Raw genomic sequence first — 27,630 nt, forward strand, 5'->3', positions numbered from 1 at the left:
CAGGATGGCTGCTTCCATGTTCAAGAACTGCTGTGCAGCTTAAGAAGTTGTGATTACTGCATTTCTGCATTGTGGGCTGTGACCTGGCTGTAAGTTTTGTCCTGCCACCATCAGCACCTCTCTTACTCCATACTCCCTTGACTGTTGCTCATAGTATTACCTTTACTCCCTTCTTCCACCCTTCTCCCTGTTGCTCTCCCAAAGCATCTTTAAAAGCTGCCCTAGTTTTACCTTACCAACCCACCATTTTTCTTGTTTCATGTTCTTCTGCTACTGGGGAGAATTAGTAGGTACGTAAACCCAGCCTCTACAAACAAATGCTACAGTGTGAAAAGATGAACCAGCAAAGCTGCACTGGGCCTTCCTGGAGGCCAATGGGTTTATCAAGGGCAGGAATTAAGTCAAAGTACATTCGACACACTTGTCAAGGCTGGGGAGTGAAGAGCTCATGTATGTTGAGGCACACCTCTGCTTGGATGGGAAGTGTGCTGCCTGGATGCCATATTGTTTCAAGAGCATGGCATTCTGAGGGACCACAGCCAACACCTGGTTATGACCATCTGCAGGAACTGGCTCATGGCTTACGTTCATCCTCTTTGGTGTTCACCTAAATGAAGAGCCCATCCAAAGGCAGTGACAAAAGGCATCTCCTTCGGGCAATTCAATTTGGCCGGCAGAAGTCGTGCTGCTGTGCTTCTCTCTAGAGACCCCAGACGTGCCTTTAAGTGTCCAACTCTGCAAAGGACAAGTCCTGACTGTCCCTTCCCGGAAAGTGCATGGGGTCACTCAAAACAAAGCCACTGGCAGCAAAGCCAAGAGACTTTTCTCACCTTAACTCCTCATGTAGAACAAATACATCAAATACACCAAGACACAACCCTTACTGTCCAATGAAATAAAATACCAACCTTGAGAGAAATGTGATTTATTGTTACTTTATTAACAACGTAGCTTACAATTGCTCAAGTAAAAAGGGGATTTATTTCATTTCGAATAAAAATTAAAATATAACTCTGAATATAGATTTTCACTTATTTACATGAAAACATATATACAGAATAGAATCTTACAGCAAACTAACAACATGCCCTTTGCCCCATGAACTTTAAAAAGTAAAAACACCAGCATTGATTGGTTTATATGTATATATATATATACACATACATATATACACACACACACACATATATACATATATATACACACACACATATATATTTGTAACACACCAAAGGGATTATATATACACTGTTTGAATCAAATCTTCCATACAAACTGGAATGCAAAACAATTCAAAGATTTCCAACGTGCATCACCACGAATGGACTGTGTCTGCTGGTTGTTGAGCTCATTTCTGCTGTTCCCTAAGTGTCAGATGGGTCTGAGTGTTTGCCTTGCCTCACCCTGGCACAAGAGAAGACTCAACTCAACCTTCCAAAGCCTGCATTTGAGATCTTTCACCACTTTTGGACCACATCACATGCCTGCCTGTACATTATATCCCTGTATGCATTTATAAGCAGATATAATGGTCATAAACTTCAGTGAGGCTGGAGCAGCAACAAGCAGATTGGTGACTTGGGAATGCTGATTTTTGTCTTCTCACATCATAACACGCAACAGCATTTTGTAGATCCACCACCTGAGCTTAAGGCAGTATCACCTATTTCTATGGGAGAGAGCTCAAGTTTCAGTCCCTGACATTTCCCTTGGAAGTCTGAAAGTTGCCTCCAGAAACCAGGAGATGTACAGGAGCTGAGTACAAGGAAGAAAGACAGATCTTCCCTACTGCCCTCCAATCCACCCTTCAGAGCCAAATCCCTACATCTCCATAAGCAAAACAAGAAAGAAAACTTCCAGCTTTCTAGCTGTGAATATACTGCCTGCTTTTTTCCTCCCTCACACCTGGCCCCTGCAAGGGCTCAGAGCATCTTTATTTACTATGAGAAAGACAGAGATGTCTTGAGGAATTTATGCTGATAGACCACAGCTGCCCTTTCCTCACATGAGAAGACCCTCAAACCCAGAACTCCAACCCTCTCTTCCCTGAAAACCCTCCCTGCCTACTCCTACATCTACCTTAGGTAGATATCAAGGTCAGGAATATCTGTTGGTAAGCTGCAATTATCTTGCTGCATTAGGCTAATTGGGCAACATGGCCATGCAACAACAGCATTGCTGGAAACATTTCCCTCCATGGGAAATGTTCTGGGGAGCACGTGCCCTCCATGTTCCACAGAGGACACTATTAAAACAAGGTACAAGGAAGGGAGATCTCCTTGTCCTATCTGAAGTATCTGCTTGTCCACAAACACCTCCACACTCACACATAACGTGACAACAGACGCAAATGCATTCTGCTAGTATGCTGTGCCATGAGCCATTACAAAAGTGGGAGTTTTAAACCAGCAACATGAAAACCTTTTTCCCATGAAAGACTAAAGCAATTAAAAGGGCATACTTAAAATGATGACCCAATATGTTTTTGTGCAGTTCATCTGTCTTCTGCAAGAGAATTCCAGTGCATGGCACCAAATCATTGTAAAATTATTCTTCTCCTCCAGGACAGATGACATTTAAAGGACTACTGGGCTGTAAAACTCTCATTCTTTGATGACTGACTCATATTCTAAATGCAGACATCAGATAATTTGCACTTGTTGCTGGAGTATCGTACCAAATAATAAATGAGAACATTAAATGTTTCTGCTCCTTTCATTTGGAGTTCATGAGTACCTAAAGACATGAGCCCTCTTCTCATTAAGTCTGGCAGATTTCAGCAGGATATCTGCCTGCTGGAGGAGGGTGGATTTTAAATTTTGTATTAATTCACTGCACACTTTTTGACTTCTAAGTGAAAGAATTTGATGGAGACCCTGTCCCAAAGCCCACACATGTGAGGACACTTCTAACCTCGGTCACTTCTGGATTAAATCCTGAGTAACAAATTCCCTTAATCATAGGCCAGCTGATATGAGAAAATATTTTCAAGGGAAAAAATAGGCATGCACTGCAATTTGTAAAGAGTTTTTAAATATACATATACATATATACCTTACAAAATTTCTCAAAAACTCACATGACTGCAGGGAGGGGAATTCAAAACTCAACAAATGTGTTGAGTGTATCTGAATTAAAGAACAAGAAATAAACACAATCCTACAATCCTAATATTTAAGATGTTTTTGATTACAGAAAATATTTCCTGAAGAAAGGAATCAACTTTGTAATTCCAAGCAATGGAAAATACAGCATGGCATATTCTAGCACCAAAATGGAGCCCTTGAGACCATAATTATCCACAAGTAATAAAGCTGGTTTTAATGGTGTTCAGTTGCAGCACGTTCTTCCCTTTTGGCACTTGAATTTTGAAATAGGAGGAACAGTATGAGCTGCATTATTGTTCCAGACACTGTGCAGCAGAAAACAAAAAATCATTTGAAATACCGTGACGGTACTGAGCTTCTAAAAAGCACTGCAGTTACACTGCAGCTCCATCAAAATCAATTTTGTGCCCCAACATGATCAGGGCACAGGCAATCAGCAATTGATTATGGCAACTCGATGTCTGGCTGGCCTTTGGAGAGCTGAGATGGTGTTTGCTTCAGTCCACATCTATGGGCTGCAAAAGCTTGCAAGTTAAAGCCAAGGAATGGCAACATTCCAGTTTAAGGCAGATCAGCTGTTTAGCCAAGGTGAAAAATCTTACTGGGCATTATGAATCTTTTACTGAGAAACTCTGTACATCCCATCAGACATTTGAATACCTCTGTAAATGTGGATCAGGCTATTTCTTCTAGGACACGAATCTGCGAGATGCTTCATCAAGGACAGGGTGTGTAAGCACTTGTCCTGATTTTGTAAGTCAACACTGCATTTCTGCGTTTTCTGCATCCTGCAAAACCAAACTCTTGAGATCTATTGCATATGGCTAACATGGCAGAGCTGGAGACCTTGAAACCCTTCTCAGAGCTGCAGTCATTCTAGCACTGAGGAAAGAACAGGGGGTGTGGATGGAGCTGTGTTTTCAATCTGGAAAGGGAAGAAGAGCTCTGAAATCAAAGAGATCATCTTCCTTTGGGGTGGGAGAGGAGCATCCATGACAGCAGGAAGCAAGCAGGTCTACCAGCTGGGAGTCATAAGACATTCCTGTAAGTTACTGCTTTAATCCACCCTCAGAAACCAGCGTAGGACTACAGACTGGTTGGATTCTGTACAAGCTGATGGAAAGGAAGCAGGTACGCTTCTAAACTTGATCTAGCTCAAAAGAAGCCAAATGGAGATGGGCAGGTACTACACCGTCCTACTCATTGCGTTCCAGAGCACAAAGCTTCGGAAATGTCCATCTTTAGTCCTATGCCTGAATAGAGATCAACAACAGCTGCCTGATCACCCTTTTTGTAGAAGAAAGGTGGTCAGTGTGAGTGTGCTGAAATTCAGCATCCAAAAGCCCAAAGCAACCGTGGGGTTGCTCCTCAGCCCTCGGTAATGGCCTTGGTTAACCATGAATTCATCATTTTAACTGATAATGTGATATACTTCAGCCCTGTGTATCGAATTCAGAATGAGAAGATGTGCCTTCATCAGTGTCACCAGTATATCTATTAAGTTGCACCAACTCTGAACTAGGCCCAGAATCTATGAAGAACCAAAAACACCTCCAGTGTTCAAAAAAAAATAAAAAATCTAAGTCACCATATTACAAGACAATTTAGTTAAAAGTGTCAGGTGGAAATCGGTCTGAACAAAATGAAATAAAAGAGGGAAGAGACATAAATACAGCAATCTCTATTCCACAGGTCTTCTGTGATCTGCTACCTTCATATAAATGCTAACATTGCAATGCTTAGTAACAGATGGTTTAATTGAATGCTGAAGAGCATCTAGAATTAGCTATGGGAGATTTAAAATCACCTGACTGAATACAGAAAGGCTTGATCCAGAGATGGTTAAGTCAGTCAAAGAGTGTGGATTCCCCAGGTCTTCCAGGTGACTATCTTGCAAAAGTGCTTCTACTTAGCAAAGGTGCCATTTTACCCTAGGAAGACTGCTCTTTTGAAATAAATTACTGCAAACCCTGGCTAATTTTCAGGAATTGAAATGAAGTGCAGGAAAGAGTATGCAGTTCTCTCTGATCGCTGCCCAAGCTTCGAGTGACAATCTGAATATAATGTTAAATTAAAGCATGAGGAGCCCACTTCCTACGTTTAAGAAACTAAGAGGGCTCCAGCTTCTCTGAGGGGCAATCAATTCAACAGACAACAGAAGCCCAATTCTCTTTTCCTTTCCATTCTGCATACTTTAAAAAAAAAACAACAAAACAACACAATAAAGCATCTACCACCCATTCAATGCAAGGTAATTTTAGGCTCGAGATTTCAAGCTATCATCTTCTCCAAAAGGATAGACAGAGATAACTGAGAGGACACTGAAGAACATTAGACTGAAAGACAAATGGTGAGAAGCAAAAATCCTGAGGAAATAAAAGAGCTGGTGTGAGCCAAAATTAAACTTTTTTTGTTGTCTTTGCTTATCAGGTGAGTTTAAAATACAATTTAACTTCCCTGAAAAATCAGTGAAGACTCCCACATGATGGGCTCAATGCTCTACCCATCCCCAGACTGGCCAACACTAGAACAGGCTGCTCCCTGGCCCAGCCTCCATAACAGTTAGCTGCCATTGGAAAATGTATAGTTACTAAATTGATGGAAAAAGCCTGATTTTTTTTTCCAATGTATCCCCACAAGAATTAAATGTCTTCAACAAGTCCCTGCAACCACAAAGTCCAAGGAATATTATAGCAACAAAGGATGCTCAGAAGGTGGACACAGTAAGTAAAGGACTGGTGCTAGGATGCTGTTTTGTGAACAGTCACTCTCTTTCTTTGAAACATCCTTACATGCTGGTTGTTGTGACACTGAACTTTTGGGGGCTATCCTCTGCTGGCAGATATGTGACTGGGCTGAAGCAGTGTGGAGCTGGGAGAAGCATTCAGGTTGGATATTAGGAAGAATTTCTTCTTCAAATGACTGGTTGGGCTCTGGAACAGGTTGCCCAGGCAGGTCAAGCAGTCACCCACCATGGAGGTGTTCAAGAAATGTATGGATGCGGTACTTAGGGACATGGTTTAGTGGGGAATATTGGGGTAGCTGAATGGTTGGACTAGATGACCTTGGAGGTCTTTTCCAACCTTAACGATGCTATGATTCTACTCTCTTCTTGCTGGGTGGAATCCTTTTGTCTTCAGAGATGAAAAGCGGTACGATGTTTTTAGGGCATATTTAGAGGAATCCAAAGAATTCATCAAACTAATTGCGTGGACAGAGTTCAGTGCTACTCTCAGAAGGAAATCCAGTCTGAAGCCAAGTTTTTGAATGTCTGCAATACTGTGGAACCCTATTCCTAGATTTCTTAGAAACAAAAGGAAGCATTTTGGCACAGCAATGACTATGTGCTCCTTCATTTAATTAAAACTTGAACAAGATCTTCAGTAGAAGAAAATTTTCTGTGAAGTCTCATGAGCTGGCAGGAATTGGCCCACCTTGCACACATCACACTCCCCAATGGCAAATCAGGAATCCCCCTTAAAGATGGACTAGAATGTCTTCACAATGCATGGCCATACTTCTTACCTAATCCATGCCCCAGACCAAATCTGGACATAATTCAGAATCTCTATTTCTGAGGCTTTCCACCTCTAAACCAAAGATTTTAAGGAGGAAACTGATGAAGGAGAAAGCATCAGCTATAGCCTGATGTTGGTCAGTAGCTTCTCCTGAACACAATGAGGCCTGCAGGACCATGTGATCCAAGTCTGTTGTCACCATATGTTAACTGTTTGAGATGGGGTTATTGGCCCTAAGAAATCTCTTCAGATTCAGAGTTAGAAATGACATTTATTTTTGAAGAGGTCATAGTTGAGCAGGCTTTGGCATCACAACACAGTGATGTGATTGTACTATATTTCTAGGCTGTGTTCCCTGAGAACAGGGAACTGGGGTCTGTTTCCAGTTTGTAGAAAAAAAGTCTACTGAAGTCAGTAGTTTCTGATCAAATCAGCCCAAACTACCCCATTCACTTTTTGAGGGAAGAATTCACCTGCACCTAAAGTCAGAGCAAAATTCAGACTTGGTCTGAAGAACCAGTTTGGTTCTTGCTTTCAAGAGAATTTTACACCAATGTGATGCCACCAACCACTGCTGAGGTCAACATGTGGCACTCACAGGGCCATATATCCCTGTAAAGTAAGTAGAAAATACTCATCTTGTATGCACAATTGAGGCAAGCCCAAAATGTCTGTCCCACTTCTTCACTCCCTGTGGTGCTCACCCTACTTGGCACGAAGCAAGGCCCCAGTTTCACTGGCCAGTCTGCCACTGGGACACAGTTGGGGCTTTATACAGATTACTGACAGAAGATGCACTGGGTTGGATGTGTCAGTTGGACTAAAGCACCACGGTGTACACAGCCTGAAAATATTGATGGTTTTTATTCCCACCTAGTAACCAGACTGACAAAGGTGCAAGTTAAATCAGCATGTGCTGAACAGTCTTGCCATTAAATCTGGACTCCCCTCCCCCTATTTTTTTCACCCCTTGAGTTGCAACGTCTGGCCTATGTTTAGTGACCCAAATATAACTGGATAGGCTTGACTGGAGGTTTTCATGTATGGTCCTTCACATGAATGCAGTACTGCACAGGTCCCATCAGTGAGACATTCAGCTCACTGTGGCCACCATTGCTCAGAAAACATTATTATGCCTAAGGTCTGTCAATTGGCTGCAGCTTTGTGTGATACCATTCAAAGACAGTGGGTTGAGTCCTGCTTTATAATTCACTCAATAGCAAACAGCATATGACTGGTATAACACTTCTTCCTTTTGTATGACTGGGGAGGAGGTGAAAGAAAGCCTAATGATCACTAAGATCAAATTTGCAGTAAAGCCCAGGTAATGTTACAAATTCTCACTTCCATTTCAATATGAAAGAAGTGTGTCAGAGTTGACTAAAAGGATTGTTCATGTCCAGAAATTGACGAAGACAAACCATCATTACTGAAAATGTCTGACTATTCACCGTGGAAACGTATCTGCCATAGGTAGCTTTGCTTTAAAGGACGACAATCCATCTGATCCATGCTGGCCTTGCACTGCAGCAAAACATGCTGGCAAAGCTCATGAGGAGAGATACCAGCGCTGTGCTTTACAACAGTTAGTTCAATTTGTTGCTAGATTTTTTGTTGTGTTATTTTTTCCCCCTACAGATTAATTCCCAGCGCTTCCAATTCCATGATTTTTGTTTTTTGTTTTTTGTTTTTTTAAGAAAAGAGGAAGAGGAAAAAAAGGTGAACAAGTTGTGATGTTAAAAAATAGAGGGAATGAGAAGGTGAACAGAAAGAAAGAGAGAAGTGCAGTCAGTTGGCATATTGTGCATAGAACGCGACTTTTACTCGCTCGATCTGGTGGCACAGTTTGATGGCTGGACCAAGCTTCAGCTCCATGCATTCTTGCACCGTGGGCAGCGTCAGCAACAGAAGGGCTTGGCCATCAATGTCCTGAGGAAGAAAAACAGTGATAATGGTTTTGTTTGTGGACTCTTGAAGGCAGAGATGTTTTGAGAAACAAGAAAGGAAATCTGCCCTCAAAACTGAAGACAACTTTGTTCTCTGCCCTATTCTCACACTTCAATGCAGCTCATCTCTTTTTTCTGGAATACATGATACTTCTTTAGAAGTTATCTATTGTGACCTCACAGGCTCTCATCCATCATATAAGGAAAGTCTAGCAGATCACCTTTTAAAGAAACTCTGCAGAGGACTACAGAGATCAGACAAACTCCATTCTGTGGTTGAGGAAATGAAGCAAGAACAAGGCTGCAGTGCTGAACAGAAAAACTTAAGTTAGCTTCACAGCACCAAACAAGACCTTTTCTTCCTCTCTTTTGTTCAGCACAGGTTTATGTCTGCCTTATCCCATGCCAAGTCTCCCAAGCCACCTAGGATCTGCCCTGTTCAACATAATCTGCTGAATAATCAAGAAGAATGGACCTGGATTTCCAACTCTAACGTCACAGAATCTCACAGTGAAGGGTCCTCTGGAGGTCATGTCCTTCCTTCAGGTGCACTCATGCACCAAACTCTCTAAACTAGCACCCCAGACTGAAGACATTTTATTAGGGATTTCTATTAGCTTTCTGATCCTTCTTTAATTAAGTGCTCAAGTTATGTTTATTCTTTAATAGACTAAGAAGCAGATGACTTGGCTACAAAACTGCTTTTTAACTCTTAGGGAAGATCAGATTGGAAATGCAGAAAAAGCATAGTAACTCACAGGCACCATGAACTCCCCAGGAAAGCCCTGATTGGGTAGTGCTAAACAGAGGGAGGATTTGGACCCCTTAAACGCTGCTTTGATCAGGACTGACCATTGCTCGGGTCCTCCCTACACCAAAGCTTGATGGTATAATTGAATGGTACAGCAAATAGCAAGGAAAATCTGCAGTCATCTGTGTTTGATTACGGTTACCATAAAACTCTATGGCCCAGGAGGGACAGGGTTGGCTTTCAAACCTTGGAGTTACTCCAGGCTGATTAAAAAATGGTTGTAGCATGCTGCAGTGCAGCAACTACAGGATCTTCTTATGAGAGCGTTTCAGCCTTGCTCTACACACACTTCAATTTCTTCCTATCAAACCTATTGTAATCTGGAACAGAGCTATTCACAGTGAAGAATCAGAAATAATAAAATATGCAGTTAGCCATACAACCAAGGGCTATGGACTAATGAACCACACTTGCTTCTTTCTAACCATGATTTCCTAGAGCTGCCCTTCACTTTTACCAGAGGCTGTTACTTATTAGCCACGGAATGTCTGTTCTATATAAATTTTACATGTTCACTAACTTCAGATGCAGAACATTGGCTTCTACTCCTCCAAACTTATCTATTTAATCAGAGATGTCCGGCATCTGCTAAGATTAGGTCACCAAACGGCCTGCCTGTCAGATCTTTCAAGGGATGTAGATGGGAAGTGTCTACACACTTGGAGCATCCAGGTATTGGCATCAAAATTCATGCAGCCAATCTGGGGTTCAGTTGGGAAATTTCTACTCTGCAGGCCAATATTTTAAAACAAAGTGGAACTCAAGGGGGCTAGGGAGAGATGGCTAGCTGTGTAACAAGTAACCACTATCTGTTGGTACACCAGAGTGCCTTTGCAACACTGGAATTGTACTGTGGGTCTTGCCACAGAACCACTGGTATGAAAGATGTAAACGTTGTGCTTTTGACAAGGACACTGACTAGGGGGTGAAGAGCGGGTTTCTGCTTTCTGAGTATCTGACAAGGCTTTGACTTGAATTTCTGAGGGTACTCATGCCTTGTCCAGCTGTTTGCCATAGCTTGGCCTCAAGGGATTTGAAATTTGCTTACAAGCTCTTTGTGGAAGCCCTGGGTCCAAGGCTAGCAACATGCATTGCTTTATTTATTATTTATTTTTACTGTGAATAAGCACCACAGACATAAGAAGAGTTACATAAAGATCTCTACCTGCTCCTGAAATATTTTGGCAAGGGGTGCACAGTCAGTCAGTTTAATAAACCTCACAACATCAGTCACAGTCCACTCCAAGGGATTACTGTCCAGGATGAGCTTCTCTTCTTCTTCGTGCTTAATTTCCTACAAAAAAATAGTTACCTTAAAGAAAGCCACATGGTGTGGGAAGCCATGCAGCTGCACTGTAGGGATGCCCTCCTCAGATGAGAAAGGTTAGGCACTGAAGGACGGTGCAGGGAAAATATCGGTAGCCTGGGGTCATACTCACTTCCTTGAGCTGTGGTGACTTCTCCACCTCACTGCAAGACACGGCTTGTGGCCGGCGGCTCCGCCGGGCCCTCTCCATAGGAGGAGGTCTGTCCGACTCAGTGCTGCTGCGCAAGGTAACTGCTCTGCGGGGCCTTGCAGAAGGGACCTCAGCAGAGGAGGTATCTGTCTGATCATCACGGAGCTCTGAGCTCGTCTCCTCGCTTCCCGTCTCATCCTCAACTGCATCCGGCTCGTCTTCTTCACTCTCCTGCACAAAGACCAGCAGGAAAAGGGCACCTGGGCTCAGAGATTGATACAGCAGCAGATCAAAAGACACGAGGCTAAACTGCAGGGCCCATGTCATAGAACCACAGAACCACTAAGGCTGGAAAGAACTCTAAGGTCGTCTCATCCAGCCATCAATCCATCATGACCACAACACTAAATCACGTCCCTCAGTGCCACATCTCCACATTTCCTGAACACCTCCAAGGATGGTGACTCAACCACCTTATTGGGCAGCCTGTTTCAATACCTCATCACTTTTTCTGAGAAGAAATTTTTCCTAATATCCAACCAAACCTCCTCTGTTGCAATTTAAGGCCATTCCTTCTTATCCTATCAGTTCCTGTGAGAAGAAGCCAACCTCCTCCTTACTACAACCTCGTTTCAGGCAGCTGTAGAGAGCAATATGGTCTCCCCTGAGCCTCCTCCAGACTGAACAATCCCAGTTCCCTCAGTCGCTTCCCACAGTTGCACTCATGTGTTCCATGGTGGCCTAGAGTAACATTTATTTTAACCAAATATTTCATTTTCATTATAGTGCCAAGTCGATTAACCTTCAATTTAGATTCATAACAAAATACAGAATTGAAAAACAGCTAGTGAACAAGTTCTTTTTTTGTTTCTAACAAAAGGTCAATGGTAATAACTCATTTGGCACGAAACATTCCGCTGCTGTGTTGGCATCTCAAACCTTACGGCACTGCAGATGTGCATGAGAAGGGGAAATGGAAAATACTTAAAGCACAGAGTGAAACACAGGTTGCTTGAAACGAAGCAAAATCTTAAATAGGCTTTCAAAGAATCATGGAATCATAGAATTATTTGAGTTGGAACGGAGCCTTGAAGTACATTTATTCCAACTTCCCTGCAATAACCAGGGGAACTGAAAATTTTGCCTTACTTCAACATTTCACCTTACTTCAAATGGCCATGGGTGTCACTGGTACTAAACAGAAAGAAATGCTGGTGTCTTTTTAAAATATCTAGATGTACCAATGCATAGGTCTTATTGCTCAGCTGGCATTTCTGTAAAATTCAGTACAAAGGACTTCTCTTAGATTGCCTGCTTTCAGCCCAACATTTAAGTACTGACAGAGCAGCACAAATTTTCAGGTAAAGGAAACCACACTAAATTCTTGGGATTTCTGTAACACAGTTTGCAAATATAAATCAACTGGTGGAAACTGTGTATCTTGAACTTTATACATAAGTAGCCAAAATGGCTTTGATATCTTAGTTTTGAATGAAGTGTGAGCATGCATCCAATGCATATGCATAGGTTTTAGCTGAATTCTAGCCCAAACCAGTTATATTGGTTGAAAGGCTGAAAAACTTGGTTAATGATTGATTTCAGCTCAAAATGTGTTTATTTCAGTTTAAATTCCTTTTAGGCAGTATAATTTAAGGAAATAAGCCTGAACCCCATCTAAAGGAGGACTGAGCCATGAAGATGTAAGCCATCAAGTGACAGTGGCTTAAGCTGCTCTCCACCATATGAATTAGAGGGAATTTAACCAAATCAGTTTGCTTTCTCACTGCATGAAGCAACAATAAATGGTGCTCAGCTGAGGAAAGGAAACAGAACAAAAACATGTGTTTTGTCATCACTATCACAAGAAAATCACCTGGAAAAGGGTTCACACAGAAGGTATTTAACCACAATGGCTACAGGTTCCAGATGGACACAAATCACTGAAAAATTCAGGATCCTGTATCACACCACATCCTGAAAAGACTGAGGCCTCAGATACCACATATTTGGGACACAAACTATTTACTTGATTTCTAAGGCCTCTCACACTTATGCTGTTAGCAGTGTTGAACCAAAAATACTACAAAGGGTTAATGAAAAATTAAAAGCCCTTGAAACTATAATGCCCAAGAGTTATTATTATTTACTAGAATATTTTGAGATCTTAGATGCTGAACCAAACACCAAACAGTCCCATCTGTCCGCCCACAGGGCTATAAGGAAGCAAAAGAAAACAGATACAGTATTTGACAGTGCAATAGCTACCAAACCTTATGAAGGCGGAAAGAAAAACAATCTTCTAATTCTAGAATGGTCAAGGGCGAAAGTCCCTAAAGTGTCCCAATGTAATTAATTTAATGTTAGATGAGGAAGGTGGTAAGGAGGGTTTCAAAATGAGGGATAGAAGTGATGGGGTTTGCTGAGAAGTCCCTTGAAAAGGAGATGAGGACAGAGGGGAAAGCACCGGGGGCACCTGCTGATTTTTCCCAGTGTAATGCATACCTCTGCAGAGCCTGCAGCATTCAGATCAACAGCTGATGACCTTCTTTTCTTCTGCACAAAGATGGATTTCCGCCTTTTTCTGCGTCTGGTGGGCTTGACATGCCCACTTTTCATGTTATTATTTTCCCCAATTGGTGGCTTAATGATTTTTTTCCTCTTTCCATAATAATAAGCTGGAGGAAGGAAATCAAAATGCTTGTTAAAACCTTTAACCACCAAAAGAAGAGAGCTTCAGCTTGCTTTTTGCTACTGATTCAGTGTTACACTCTAGGTGCACTTTTACAAGGAACTCTAAAATACCCTGATTTGGAAAAAAAATGTCCAGTATAAATAAAAGATACCATTGTGGACTAGCACAAAGTGATACAACTCTTATGTTTACATTTTTATTGGTGATGAGTGATGAGTTCAAAATTTAACCCCACACTCTGCACTTAGACCAACTTGAAATGAGAGGACAGCATGCTTCAGATTTGATCTAATGCCCTTCTGCATGAGTTAACACACACTTTCAATTGCTAATGGTTTCGGTGGATGGTGGAAAGGGCCAGGTAACCTGAATTATGTATGTTTCTTTGACACACAAAGGAATATGTTTTGCTTTTGTTTTCTAACTTTCAGTATTTTGGACTTCTTTTTATGTTCCTTATATTAACTTTACATATAAAGAAAAGTCAAAGCTTCCAAAGAGCAGTGAGTTTCAAAGAGATGTATTTGGATGGAGTGAAATGGACTGTTTTCTGGAGATGCCCATTTATTTGTAGAGAATAACAAGGAAGCTCGCAGTGATTTGGTCAGAACCAAGTAACTACAAGTACTGTACCTACTCTACTCTAACTACAAGAGGTGAGTCCCGCTCAATACTAATGTATCACACAACTCTTTTTCTTCGTAACTAGCTCACACATAGCATCCCACTGCCCTGAATCCTGGCTAGCAACAAGCCTTCCAGTCAATACTCACTGTACTTGGTTTTAGTATGAATGGAGCAGTTCTCTGGGCAGACTTCAGCCACCAGCACAGGACTGAACAAATTGGGACAGCACTCCAACTTTGCACAGACTCTTCTGCAGAAATCTGCTACCTGATCCGACGTTCGCACAATCTTAACAGTCGCCCTGTATGTCTTCCCTCTGTATCTAGAAATGAGTACAAGGAGATCCAATGTTACCAATCAAGTGTTGTCTTTTGATGCTACACAGCAGACTCTGCCCTCTTTTAGGGAGATACATTCCCTAACACCTTTTGGGAGAGTCTCGTGGGCAGGCAGGCTGAATAGTTCTGTTTGCCTACATGACTCTCTTTCAGATTGACTTGAAAAATAAGTAGGGTAGACTGATCGTGGAATGCTTGAAAATAGAAAAGAAGGGTAGAATGATCCTAGAAGCTGAGGCAAGGACATGGTTTAGAAAGGAATGCATGTGCAAACTGGAGATACGGCAAGACAAAAAATTCATATCCAGTTGGTGTGGATATCATCCTTTGAGCTGATACAATGTACTGAAGAGACAGGTGACCTTTCTCACATATGGACCTGAGAGAAGCTTATAAGCTTATATGCCTTGCAAAACCTCCTGGTTACCACTTTGTCTTTAGGATGTAGTGAAGGTTGTAGTCTCCACTCTACCTTTTGTCTTCTCTATTGCTGCCTTTCTCAAAGCAGTTCTCGCCTCATGCTCCATACCACAACACGCTCACACTGTTGTTGTGCCAACTTCAGTCACTGCACACATACACAATGCAGAAGTATCAAGGTGAAATGGGATTGCGTGCCATATGGAGACCAGATGACTTCACTGCTATGAGATCTGGGTAGCACACAACCTGAGGAACTAATAAGGAGTCTACTGAGTGGTTTAATAGGGCTACAAGAACAGGCCCTAAAACCAGTGATTCCTACAGGGAATGCTTAGAGCAGAAATCTGCAATGAAACATTTGCCTGAAATTCGTTATCCATGTGGTACTAAACCATTTATTCCACTGTTTTACACAAAGTGTTTCTGAGCGATAAATGGCTAAGAAAGATACAGTTACATCCCTGCTGTAAAACACTGTAGATGTGAACTCTGAAAAACTAATTATCCCCACAATTTATTGAACAGCAGCACTGAGCTATTGTAAACTGTGAGATAAGGTTTTTAAAACATCTCTTACACATCCTAAGGAGCAACATAAGAGACAATCATGCAAACGTCTGGTGCTTAGGCATTACTAATGTGTTTAGAAGAGAAAAAAGTAACACACACAAAACTGAAAGAGGGAGACAGAGTGAAAGACACAGATTACTGGTTTGGAAGTCATCAGGAAAAACAAGACAAAGGATTTGTGAAAGTACTAAGATCTACAGCTCACTAGTAAGGGAGCAGCTCCTGACAGTCAAATATGAAAGGCGAACAGAAGGAGAAGCAAAGAAGATGTGGCTGGAGAATCAAAATACACAGCATATGCCCAGACCCAATTCCCTCTCTCTGAAGTTTCTATTGAGATGTGCAAAGTAAGTGAGAAACCAACTCTTCCAGCTCTACCTCCCAGCAACCCTTTCTGGAAGCACGGGGATATGGGAAGAAGGTTCAACCCCATGGTATACAAAGTCATACAGGGTACTCAATCACAGAATCATAAAGGTGGGAAAAGACCACTGAAATCATCTAGTCCAACCATCAACCCACCACCACCATGCTAATTAAACTATGTCAAATAAAACTTGGGTCTGAAAACAGCTCAACTCAGCCATCCTCATGTTGCAGAAGACTTGATCCAAACTATCACCTCAATACAACTCTCTCTTCCAGAATCTAAAATAGCATCTCTGCAAGGCAGCAGGCTCTGACAGCCTATTTGGTGTTCAAACAAGGACCCCTAGCTATAGAGACAATGCTGGAATGAATGCATGAATAAATTATTTTATTAGCCAACCCTTCATGCACCCTGACAGACCTTGGCAGATAGATGATATAAAATGGAAAAAAGTTCTTCCTCCTGATAGAGAGCACTGTTATTCCAGCTTCCCTATAAAGCACTGGTTAGCTAAAGGAGGTTTGGCAGTACATAATATAAAAAGAACAAAGTCCTTCTTTGGACTTTGTTATCTACTTGTAGGTAGATGTATTTAAATGCCATTAAATTTATTTAATTATTTAAAGAATGTCTTTAGGATGTAGTGAAGGTTGTAGTCTCCACTCTACCTTTTGGCATTTAAATATATCTACCTACATTTAAATATATCTACCTACAAATGTTTTCTATTTATTTTCAACATGATTGAAAAGACTCCTGCCCTTATTACTTCTCCAGGAGCCATTAAGTTTAAGGCCAGCTTAGATTGTTAGGTCACTGAATCTGAATCCAGTGACAGGCTTAGGAATTTCAGTTACATTCACCTGAACCCTCAACAACTTTGGTTGAACTAGAGCATCACTTCCAGCAAAGCACCAGCTTCCTCTTCATGCTGGAAGAATCCTGGCAGCAGGAGCATCTGTACCCATAAGCCTGTGTTTCATTTTGTGTATGGAAGCATGTGGATTTAACTTACTTTTAATTTGTCCTTGTTCTGACTTTCACCACTAGGATGAGAAGACTGCATCTGGCTTTGTTTCCCTGCAAATGCACTGTAATCAAATTGCTTCTTGATCTTCTTTCTTGCAAGCTAAGAGAGCTGCCTGATGGGCATTATTCAAGGATGGCTGACTTCTTCTAACCATGTACTTCCTATTGTGTTTGGCTATCCAGAAAAGACTCATTGTACTACAGAGCCTGGTAAAAGAAAAAGATGAAACTAGGCAAATGAACAGCTGTCTGATTTCACAGTCTGGTCTGAATGCAATGCACACAGCAATTAACAGAACGGGCGGCAAAATGCAGCTTAACATAACTGCACCCATCAGCCTCAATAATCCAACATGTTAGTGCTGGCAATAGTAAAATATTTTTACAAGATTTTGGCCTTGGCAGCACCTCTTTCAATCATAAACCAGGTTCTACTAGTATTTTCCATTTTCCTCATACTAAAGATTTGTAACACAAACACCACCAAAAGTGGTTTAGGACAGCTATGTGGAAAGAGTGCCTCTGGGTATCAGAAAACTTTTCCATTAGTATCATTCAAAAAATCACCTACTGCTGATATTCCTATTGATGCTCTCATCCAAGGACTCCCACTTTCATTAAGACTTTTAAGCACTAAGTGAACTGCATGCACAGCATGGCAGCACTGCAGACATGGAAAACAGCTGTGTCAAGCATAATATTTTTAGGTTTTTTGGAAGTCACTGGTCTTTATAAAAGATTTTTCAGCTACAGGTAAATGAATCTCCCTTTCCTGTCCCACTGCCCCACCTTCAGATCCCAAAACTTGGAGAAAGTATTTTGGCTGCAGTTATTTTCAGGAAAAAATGTTCTCAGGATCTTTGTTGATCCATGAGCAACAATACTGAGCTAATAGCAATTTGCTGGCTGTGTCATACTTATTCTTCTTTTGGAATTTGAGATTCATGAGAATAAACTATCTTCTAAGAGCTCCAGCTGGGGTCCATTGTGTGATATTGTGAAAAGCCTCATGCTGAAGACACATCAAACAGCAAGAGCATTGAGACTACCCTCATTTTCAAAGGTTTCATCACAAGGATAACAGCCCACAGTTCTGACAATTTTTGAGACTATTTTGAATAACTCAATGGCTAAAAGCTTCCATTGCTTTCAGGGATCAAAAACTTCTATCTCTTCTTTTGCAAGAATTTGCTTTAAAAAGCCGAAGTCCACCAAAAATGAGAAATCCCCTAGGAACACTGGCTACCCACAGAAGACAACCAAAGTCTCTCTCCATCTCATCTACTTGAAGCAATTTACCGTGACGGCAGCAGAAACTAACATCCATTTCACAATGTTGGAATGAGACCCTGCCTTCAGGCAGCACTGCAACTGCCACAGAGAAAAAAACACCAAAGTTTTCATCAAAACTGGCACCCCAAAGCTACTCAGTGTATTCTGAATATGGGGATTTTACAAATTCTCCTAATCTGGGAAAAAAAAACAGAAATGTGGTAGTTTCTTCTTCCAGAGCTATCTGATCACCCAGTGATATTTTGTAATATTGAAAATGTGATTTGAAGAGGATACTGAAATTATTCTTATTGAAAATACATGTCTTGGTAAGTTTCCTCATTATGACAAGGTTTAAGTCACTCCACTGCTGGTAGTGTATTCCATCTCCAGTAATTGGCACAAAAGGCCAAATGATTACACTAATTCACCCTTGCAACGCCTCAAGAAGTACGTGGCAGAGCTGACGCAGAAGACAAATCACATCATGAGAGTTGTAGCTTTGTACTAACATTTGAGGACAACCATTAATAACTGGCTGCCACTTGGACTTCATATCACTGATCACAACCCTTTGGGATCAGCTGTCCAGCCAGTTTTCCACCCACCAGGCACACATCCAATTCACATCTCCGTAGCTTGGCTATAAGGACACTATGGGAGACTGTCAAATCCTTGCTAAATTAAACACAAATAAGTTCCATTGCTTTTCCCGCAACCACCAAAGCAGTCATCTCATCACGTGAGGTGCAACTTGTCCTTTTTAAGTCCACACTGGCTCTTCCCAGTCACTTTCTTGTCCTGCATATTCCTGAAAATGGCTTCCAGGAGGACGTTGCTTAATAATCTTTCCAAAGACTGAGGTTATGCTGACCAGCCTGTAGTTACTTGGATTCTCCTTCTTGCCCATCTTGAGGAAGAATCTGACGTTTACCTTTTTTCCAAAAATGAGGGAACTTTCCTTATCATATGAAATTTCAAACGTGACAGAGTGGCCTTACAATGACATCAAGCAAGTTCCCTCAAGCAGAACTGGATGCATCCCATCTGGCTACATGCAGTTCACTACATTCAGTTTGCTTATGTCATCCCGAGGTTATTTCTGTCTTCCATGTTTAATAAATGCTTCACTCCTTCGCTCCTTCAAAGAGTGATAGGGACCTGAGAGGCTGAAGCACAACCCCTAACAGCTGTTAAGGCAAAAGCAAGGCAAAGAAAACATCAAATACCTCAACACAAGTGAAAGGCAGTTTTGTAAAGTGTTCATGTTGTAAAGACTTCATTGGAAATACAGCTTCATAAATAAGTCACCGTGTCTGCGATTTGGGGTCAATATTTCTAGACTACAGCTAGTGGATTTGAGCAGGTCTAAGAATTTCATTTAATAAGTAGTCCAGGAATACCCATCTTTCTTAGTTTGACTAAGTCCAGTTCAACTGGACTTCAAATTAGACCCCAGATAATTCACATAGACTGGTATTTTTTGTGTACTAAGTCCTAAAAGAATGGGTAAGTCCATTCAACTCCACTTACAGCTCTTATAAGTAAAGGCTCTTACAAAGCATAAAGGCCCTCATGTCTTTTTAAAATTGGGAAGCCAAATCTAGATGAGGGCACTGAAAGTAAGCATCAAAACCATAAGGGCTGAATGTCCATATCTTTGTCTGTCTGTCCTCATGGGAATTCAGTGGATTAGGCTTGACATTTCTAACTCATCATCACCAATAAATCAAGTTCGACTATTTTCACAGAAAGCCAGTAGTGCTGATGGGAAGTGAATGCCATCACACATTGCAGACCCATCTCTTTGGACAATCTAAATTGTTTATCTTCTTTGCAAGGCTAGCATAATTGATTCTGTACTGGTCACTTGTGACAGCAGAGTAAACTAAATGCACTTTGCACTAGGACTGAGATAATGCCTTCCCAGCACTGAATAATTTAGCATTTGGGTCAGTGGGAAAAAATGATGCCTTCTCACCATCCTCCTCCCTCACCATCTCTCTTCTTTACTGCAGCCATCGCTGCAAACAAACAACAACATTATCAAGATCTAAGGACTTGTCAGTTTATATCAGAAGGAAGGAGGTGACATGACATGTCACATTACAGCACAGATGCTGCAGCTGGCTGTAGAGCTGTCATCATTAGCAGCAAGACACCATTGGGAGCCAGCATAGCTGGAAGTCTGTGTAGACAGGCGTTTGCTCGTTATAGGGCTCTGTTTAAGATTCTGGAGCACAACCGACTGTCATACCTGATGTAGCATGTCATGTGCAGTTTGCACATCCCAGGGTATCTGATTTCATCAGCATGTTTTCTTTCCCACTTCTGCACAAGATGCAATTAAAGCCCCAGCAGGCTTCTTGATGAAGCAGCTCAAGTAAACTCCGGAAGGAAAAGAGAAGTCCAAGGGTATTCAGGTAGGGTAAGTCTATCTTCTGACAATCAATAAAAGTATCCCAGCTACTTGCAGGCAAGTTGGTTTCATCAGCCAGCACCACTCCAGAAACCAGACAGATGCACCCATACAGTTTTCTCCAGTTCCATTAGAGCTCAGGAGGCAGAGAACAAGGCAATACTGAATATCTTTCAGTGCTTAGAAGTGACACCAAAACTTGATGTCCTAGCTCTGAGTCTGTGAAGATCCATTCTGTGGCTTGATAAAGTCGAAAAATGCTATTTGACTTGTTGAGAGCTGAGACTGCTACCTGAAAAGATGAGCGGAAATACCACGGGGGAAGGCAGAAGAGATGGAGGTGCTCACTACAGTATAGTTAGCACACCAGGTAACATGAGGGAGGATAAATGGCTGATATGGAACAGGTGGGTGATGAGCTCTGGCGGACCACATATTCCTGATTAGGTTGGTCTTCCTGGTATAAGCATGCCCAGAGCCCACAGACTGCCTGGGATCTCAGTGGATTGGCAGTAGCTGACTACTATAGCTATACTATACTATAGCTGACTACTAAGGACAAAACACCTCTGTGCTTGTTGGAAAATTAAACGTTTGTCAGGCTGTCTCCTGATAGAAACAAAGGTTGCAAAAGTTACAAACTACGTAACACTGCTTTTGCACAAGGCAGATACTCACACTCAAATAAGAAACCCCCACAATTATATTATTGTTATATTCTGAACACTGCTTCTAGAAAAGCTACCCATAAACAGGACAGAACGTAAAGTTGGGGCACTAAGACTTGACTTCACAGCTGCTTAGAACCTGCTACAGTGCATTATCTGTCTTTTGACAGGATCCTGCAATCAGTGAAATCATTGTCCACTGTTTTTTTAATGGAAATCTGCAGGCACAAATACGACTTTTGGATTCCAATCCACAAAGCTTTGTTCGATGAACACAAAAGCATGACCTTCCACATGAGTGGGAGAAGCAAATGAAAACGGTAGCTTTTCATTTCTAATTGCAATTCTCCTTTAGAAAAAGTTTCTGACTAGGAAGGATAAAAGGTTCTCAATTCTCTCCCTCAGTAAGAGCAGATATGGGATTTCTGCAGTGTCTGCATGGCCAAAGAACAAATACAATAGCAATCAATAATTCCATATTTGATGCCAATCATTGTAAATACACAAAATAAAATTGCTTTTATTAAAAAGGAGTACAAGTTCAGTACAGAGTGTGAAATTCACTCCATTTAGCATCAGTACTCAAAAAGTCAAAGTGATGAAGCTTGGTTAGAAACAGATTGCTACCTAGAAGGAACTATTTGCTGAGTTTGCCTTAAAATGAGATGAACTGCTTTTTGGAAGTATCTGAAGAGAGCTAACGTGCTTTTCCTGCTGTTGAACAGTTAATTATTGAGATGCATACTAAATACAGTGCCCACTACATAAAGAATACATAAATGGTTACATTTTGAAGTAGGAAGGGAAAACACGAGTATTTTCTAGATACAAAATTTTCTTAAATATTATTTAGACAAGAATTGAAGCATACATTCCAAAAAGACATTAAACCATAATGTGAAACTCAGATCTGCTAATATTTTGTCCCAGAAACTCACTGGCTTAAAAATAAGTCCCTGCTATTTTGTTTGCACGTTTTGGTGCCATCAACTCTTGCCAGGTTTTTCTGCATTTGAGTGACAGGCTCTGTATTAAAAGTAGTAATGCCACTATATTTAAAAAGCTGGGGATTGAGTGAAATTAGTAATAGCTGAGTTTATAGGAGCCCCTTATCGTATAAGTCAAGATTTTGCAGAAAAAATATGTCCTATTTCTGCAAAATTTGATGGCTGCTTGGAGAAAGACAATAGAACTGAACCATTCAGGTGAAAATTTCACTTGTTAAGTTGCTATGGAACAAGTCAAGCAACTCAGTGAAGCAAAATGATAATTTAAAAAACTCTTACAATACAGTTATTTCTTTTCCCAGCCAGCCCCATTTCTGAAGCCTCCCATAACAAAAGGGCACACACTGAAGACTTACTTTGCTTTGAGCGTTTCTTCTTGGAAATTCCACTGAGGATCTTCCACCAGCTGCAGTTCTCGTAAAACGCTCCCTGGCTTGTAAGCTGCATTGATCACCATGCTCAGAACCTAGTGAGATAAAATCAACAACATGGATGGATCTAAAAACAGTCCTCAACAACAACAAATATGATCTCTGGTGCTGTATAAGGAGGAGAAGCTTACAGATGCCTAGTAGGCTCAAGGATGCACAAGGCAAGAGCTAGACGCAACAAGAAGAGGTCCCAGATTCAATCAACATGAGAAGTATATTGTTGACAATGCCTCAGTACTGTGCCACAACTGCTTTAAATGCTGCTGGCTAACCCCAGAGATGTCCCATTAAATGAACCCAGGTGCTGTGCCTTGAGACAGACCTCACCCAAAAAAAGATTCCATTCCCTGCACCCACAGGGCTCAACATAATAAGAAAATGAAAATACCTCTGATGGCTCAGCCAAGGACAATGTCACATGTGTTGTTATATAATGAACACTAAAGGGGAAATTCATGCATTTAAGGTTGGCAATGTACTTCAGAATCTGAGTGCTGCATGCCCTGACAGTACTAACAGAATATTAATAAAGTATACATAAAAAGAGTTGGCAGGAGGTGAGCCTAAAAACCAGTGTGTGTCCACTCTGTACAATAAAACACATGTGCTAATCCATTTAATCCAAAGTTTTTGAGAATAAAAATAGTTCCTACAGAGAATCTAAGCTTTAATGGCCTACACTTGGCCTAAGGAGATAAGTACAAGAAAAACAAATCTCTTAATAGCACCAGACCATGTGTTTGAACACTCTGCACTGTATGTCAATGAATGATCCCACAGTGAGTCTGGATTGGTTTTGGTATAATTTAGCTCTTTACCTAATGTCTGCTCTTAATTCCTTGAGGGGCTGCAGGCATCTTCAAATGATTTCAGTATGATGAGCATTAAGTTTCCCCAACATACCGAAGAACACGCTGCATCAGCAATGACAATTTAACTACATTATATTGCAAGGAGCAACTAGTTTATTTTTATTTTTTACTAAACAATGCAGCAACCATGATGATTTGATGGCTTTTGAAAATCTTGTCGGGTGGAACATTTTCTAATGAGGGTTTCACTTGATGTTGCATAGTACCAGATAAAATGGAAGTGGTTTGAGTGGCCTGGCTAGATTATTTGCTAGCAGCAAAATTTGATTTATCATTGAGAGATATGGGAGAGATAGTTGGAAATCTGCTGGAAAAAAAGTGCAATTGGAGATATTAAAAACAATGCCTGTAATGACAGCATCCAATGGCTTATGCAGTTCTGATCACCTGTATATCTCAAAGCATTCTACGAAGAAGGGCAAAAGCACATCCTTACCTTCCACATACAAATACAGATTTACACACAGCTTTTGAGATGGTTTTTATCTTGTCACGACCCAAAATTCCCAAGAGAACAAATGAAAGCTTCCGAGTGGCTCCATCCAGCTGCTCATCTACATCTTTTCTTGTCTGCTACTCACCATACAGATACAGCACTGACATCCAACACATATATCCAATGCACACAAGCCAAAGGTAGGTTTTCAAAAGCCACAAAGTCCTTGGTTGGCTCCCATGTTCATATATAACTCAACAGATGTCTTGTCCTGATCTGCAAATCAGGAAGACCCAACCTTGCAAATAACTGCTTGGCACTGCTTGAGCATCATTGACTGCAGCCTCACAATGCCAGTACTTCTCCAGGAATTGGCTTGTCATCGACAGAACCCTCAGTAAACTTCAAAAGAAGTTTTTAAAAGAGTGTTTATAAGAGCAGCCATTTCCCTTTAAGACAAGAAAAAAGTTTTTTTTTTTTTTAATTAAAAAAAAGCTTTAGCTTTTACTCTCAAATAAGTCACTGAGTCTGGCACTTCACAGTGTGACAGGAGTCCACTACCATGTTGAATATGTTACTTTCTAATAATATTATTTCTTAATATTACACACTATTAAACACTGGGAAGAAAAAACACACAGACAAAGCCAGAAAAAAAAATAATCCAAGAACACTTTATTTATTGCAGAGAAATGAACTAGGATTAAAGCAAAAACAGCAACGAAACCTAGACCAATTTCCAGTTCTCTCTGGAGATGGAAAGTCCCTCCACATAGGTCAGAAGGGTCAAATTTGAATCTGATTCACCAAATTCCCTTTGGCTGGAGTGTGAAGAGTCTGAGATTTTTCCATTTATTTTCAGCCCTCTCCATCAGGAATGGTTTGGATAGAGCCAGCAGTGCCTTGGAGCAGAAGGGTGGATGAGACAACACCAGCTTTGCTGCTGTATACCTAACAAGTTTTATTTTGTTACTGCTGAATTTTCTTTGAATTTTCAGAGTCAGACTGAAGCCACACTGGTGAGCACGATCACACAGCAACATCTCAAGTCTCTGCCAAATCTTGTAAGTACCTGAATCTTAGTTCTCAGCTTTCCCACACCAAGAGCACAAGTGCCTTTACTAATGATATCTAGAAGTGCCTGCTGCTACTGGGTACTCAGCACCTTTCTTTGCATCATGGACTGGCTGTGATTTTCACATTACTCATCACTCAACCCCTCTTCATTAATGATCCCAATCCTGGATGAAGCTTTTCAGGAAACAGCACCATGAGATGATATCACAAAACAGCACTAAGCCTCTCCTCCTGTTCAAGAGCCCGTTGGCCATCATCCTTATGAGGAGAAAGTCAGTTTCCTTCCTCTAAGATGTGATCCCACTTCTCCTAACTAACAGGAGAGACACTAACTCCCACACTAACCTCAGACGAAATAGCTAAAGTTGTTTTATTCTACTTGAAATAAAGACATAGCTGTGTGGCAAAGAAGGAAAGAAGAACTATTTGGGATTTTTAAGTTGATCAAGCACCTAGAACTGCGCTTTTGCTACACACGAGGAGTAGCAAATGAGTGCTGATGTGCTTATGACAGCCTATGAAATTTCAAAAATACAGCCAGATCCAAGTTGGAAGATCCATTATCAGTGAGTTGTGCCCATGAGGCACTCTTGAGGACAACGCTAATGAACCCAATGCTTGCAGAAATGCAGCTTATATCTTTCTGAACTATGACAGATTTCTGCCATCCTAGCACAAGATCTGATCGCTAATGATAACACCACCAACATGGCTCAATTATACAGCTAAGGCTCAGTACAAGCTACATGGTTTTCTGAGCATTTTGATTTAATTATGCAAATTTCTCCTAAGAAGTCATGCTGTGCTGCAAAAAAAAAAAAATCAAGTTGCAGAATGCAATAGCTTTCCTTCACAAACAGTGGCTCATTTTTCCTGCTTGCATCAGTTGAAAACAGTAACAGTCATGATATCTGCAAGTCTATTTTCATCTAGATAGGAAAACAGCAAAGTGTCTTAAAATAGCAACAGCAGTAAACAAAGAATCTAATTAATCTTTACAGCATATTTCCTTAAGATTTGGTGGGTTATAGATCATCTTAAATCTTAAAAAGGCATCTCGTTTTATAATGTTTTAGTGGTTAAATTGCTGACATAGATGAAAGAACCGCTAAGTCTTTCTGATATTCTGACCCAAGAATGAAACTTTTAGCTGACAATGTGTTTCTTTTAATCTAACTTAAAGCTAGTATTTCTTAGATATCTTAGCTACTATACAGCCACTAATTTCCAGCCCAGCTGTTGATAGCTGCTATCTCCACTGTCTTTTGGCTCCAAATCTCAACTTCTTTTCCAAACAAGCATCTCAGGAATGAGATAAACTCTGAAGCTGATGTTAAGCAACAGTTGTTATCATCCTCACTTGCCCCTTGAGGTGAAAGAAGCCACAGTAAACCAGAGACTTGTGCTGGCACCAGGAATAATGAACCTCCTGGCTTTAAGAATAAGTTTGGCAGCAGGTATGAGAATAATTCTTTGTTTCTCACCTAAGGCTCTACATGGATGGAAGGATGCATACACACAAGCAAACTGCAGAACTGCAGCCAGTATTTTTGATCACACCACCAAATAAACTGTAATTGCTCTCACAATTTTACACATACATCTTGCTCGAGGAGGATAATTCTGGGAGGTACCTCAGTTTCCTCACTGCAGAGCTCACAACCTCTTCACCCAACACACTGGAGCAAAGCAAACTGGACAGAAACTGGGGGATTCTTTTTTTGCTGGAGAAGACGTGCTGCAAAAAAACAAGCATATTCATGCTACTGCACTCCCCAAATCCCTTTGAGAATGGCCCAGACTACTCATCTGGAAGGGGACGCACTACTCCACACTACAAAATTACCTCCCAGCCTTCTTTAGTCCAGAGCCAAGTGGTACTGACCATCAGATATTTCACTGCAGTATGCAGGCTGGTACCACCAGTTTGTTCGGAGCTGGATGCAGAATGTGTCACTGCATCAGAGACAGACGCAGGGAAGGGACAAGACTTTGGGGTAAAAGACAGCCGAGGAGCAGCATGAACCCATCAGTGCCAAACACGGTAACATCTCCATCATAGAGACAGCTGCCCACTGGAGTTGCTCACAACTGGCACAGGTTTAAATTTTAACTAGAACAACTCTAAAGGCAGAGAGCTACAGCTAGAGACCAGGGTGATCAGACAACTGCTGAATCTGTTCTTCCTTCGTAACTGTTGTTTCAGGTTGTCTTTCCCCTGTGTGTTGCCAAAGTAAAGCCCATGTATAATTTATTTATTCCAGACAAGTTATGCTCGTGCATAATTTACAACAGCTTGCAATTTGCATTCTCTGGGCTACATCATCAGTGGATATAATGTGAGACAGAGCCACCAAACTTGGTACTGAATAAGGGCCAGAGGAATGGGGACCCATCCTTACCACTGCCCGTGGTTCTCTGAGCTGCATAAAGTCTTGCATCTTAGCAGCAGCTGATAGGAAACATGTGTTTCCTCCACAGCTAAACCCTGAATTGTGTTCTCTTCAGCCCTTCCAGGATTTGGGAATGGTCCCCATGGATCTACGAGCCTGGATTTATC

General features: G+C 41.2%; 1 protein-coding gene across 2 annotated transcripts in view; it reads right to left on the minus strand.

The window, feature by feature from the left end:
- Positions 1–930: 930 nt before the first annotated feature.
- Positions 931–27,630, minus strand: part of SFMBT2 (Scm like with four mbt domains 2) — a 114,288-nt gene continuing 87,588 nt past the window's right edge. For both annotated transcript variants that reach the window (XM_048933807.1, XM_048933808.1), the window contains 6 exons: positions 22,611–22,720; positions 14,305–14,480; positions 13,342–13,514; positions 10,822–11,070; positions 10,548–10,676; positions 931–8,554 (listed from right to left, as the gene is read on the minus strand). In XM_048933807.1, coding sequence (XP_048789764.1) covers positions 8,414–8,554; positions 10,548–10,676; positions 10,822–11,070; positions 13,342–13,514; positions 14,305–14,480; positions 22,611–22,720 — 978 coding nt within the window. In that variant the 3' untranslated portion in view covers positions 931–8,413. The remainder of the gene's footprint in view (positions 8,555–10,547; positions 10,677–10,821; positions 11,071–13,341; positions 13,515–14,304; positions 14,481–22,610; positions 22,721–27,630) is intronic.

This window comes from Lagopus muta, chromosome 1, assembly GCF_023343835.1.
Source record: "Lagopus muta isolate bLagMut1 chromosome 1, bLagMut1 primary, whole genome shotgun sequence".
Classification (NCBI taxonomy): domain Eukaryota; kingdom Metazoa; phylum Chordata; class Aves; order Galliformes; family Phasianidae; genus Lagopus; species Lagopus muta.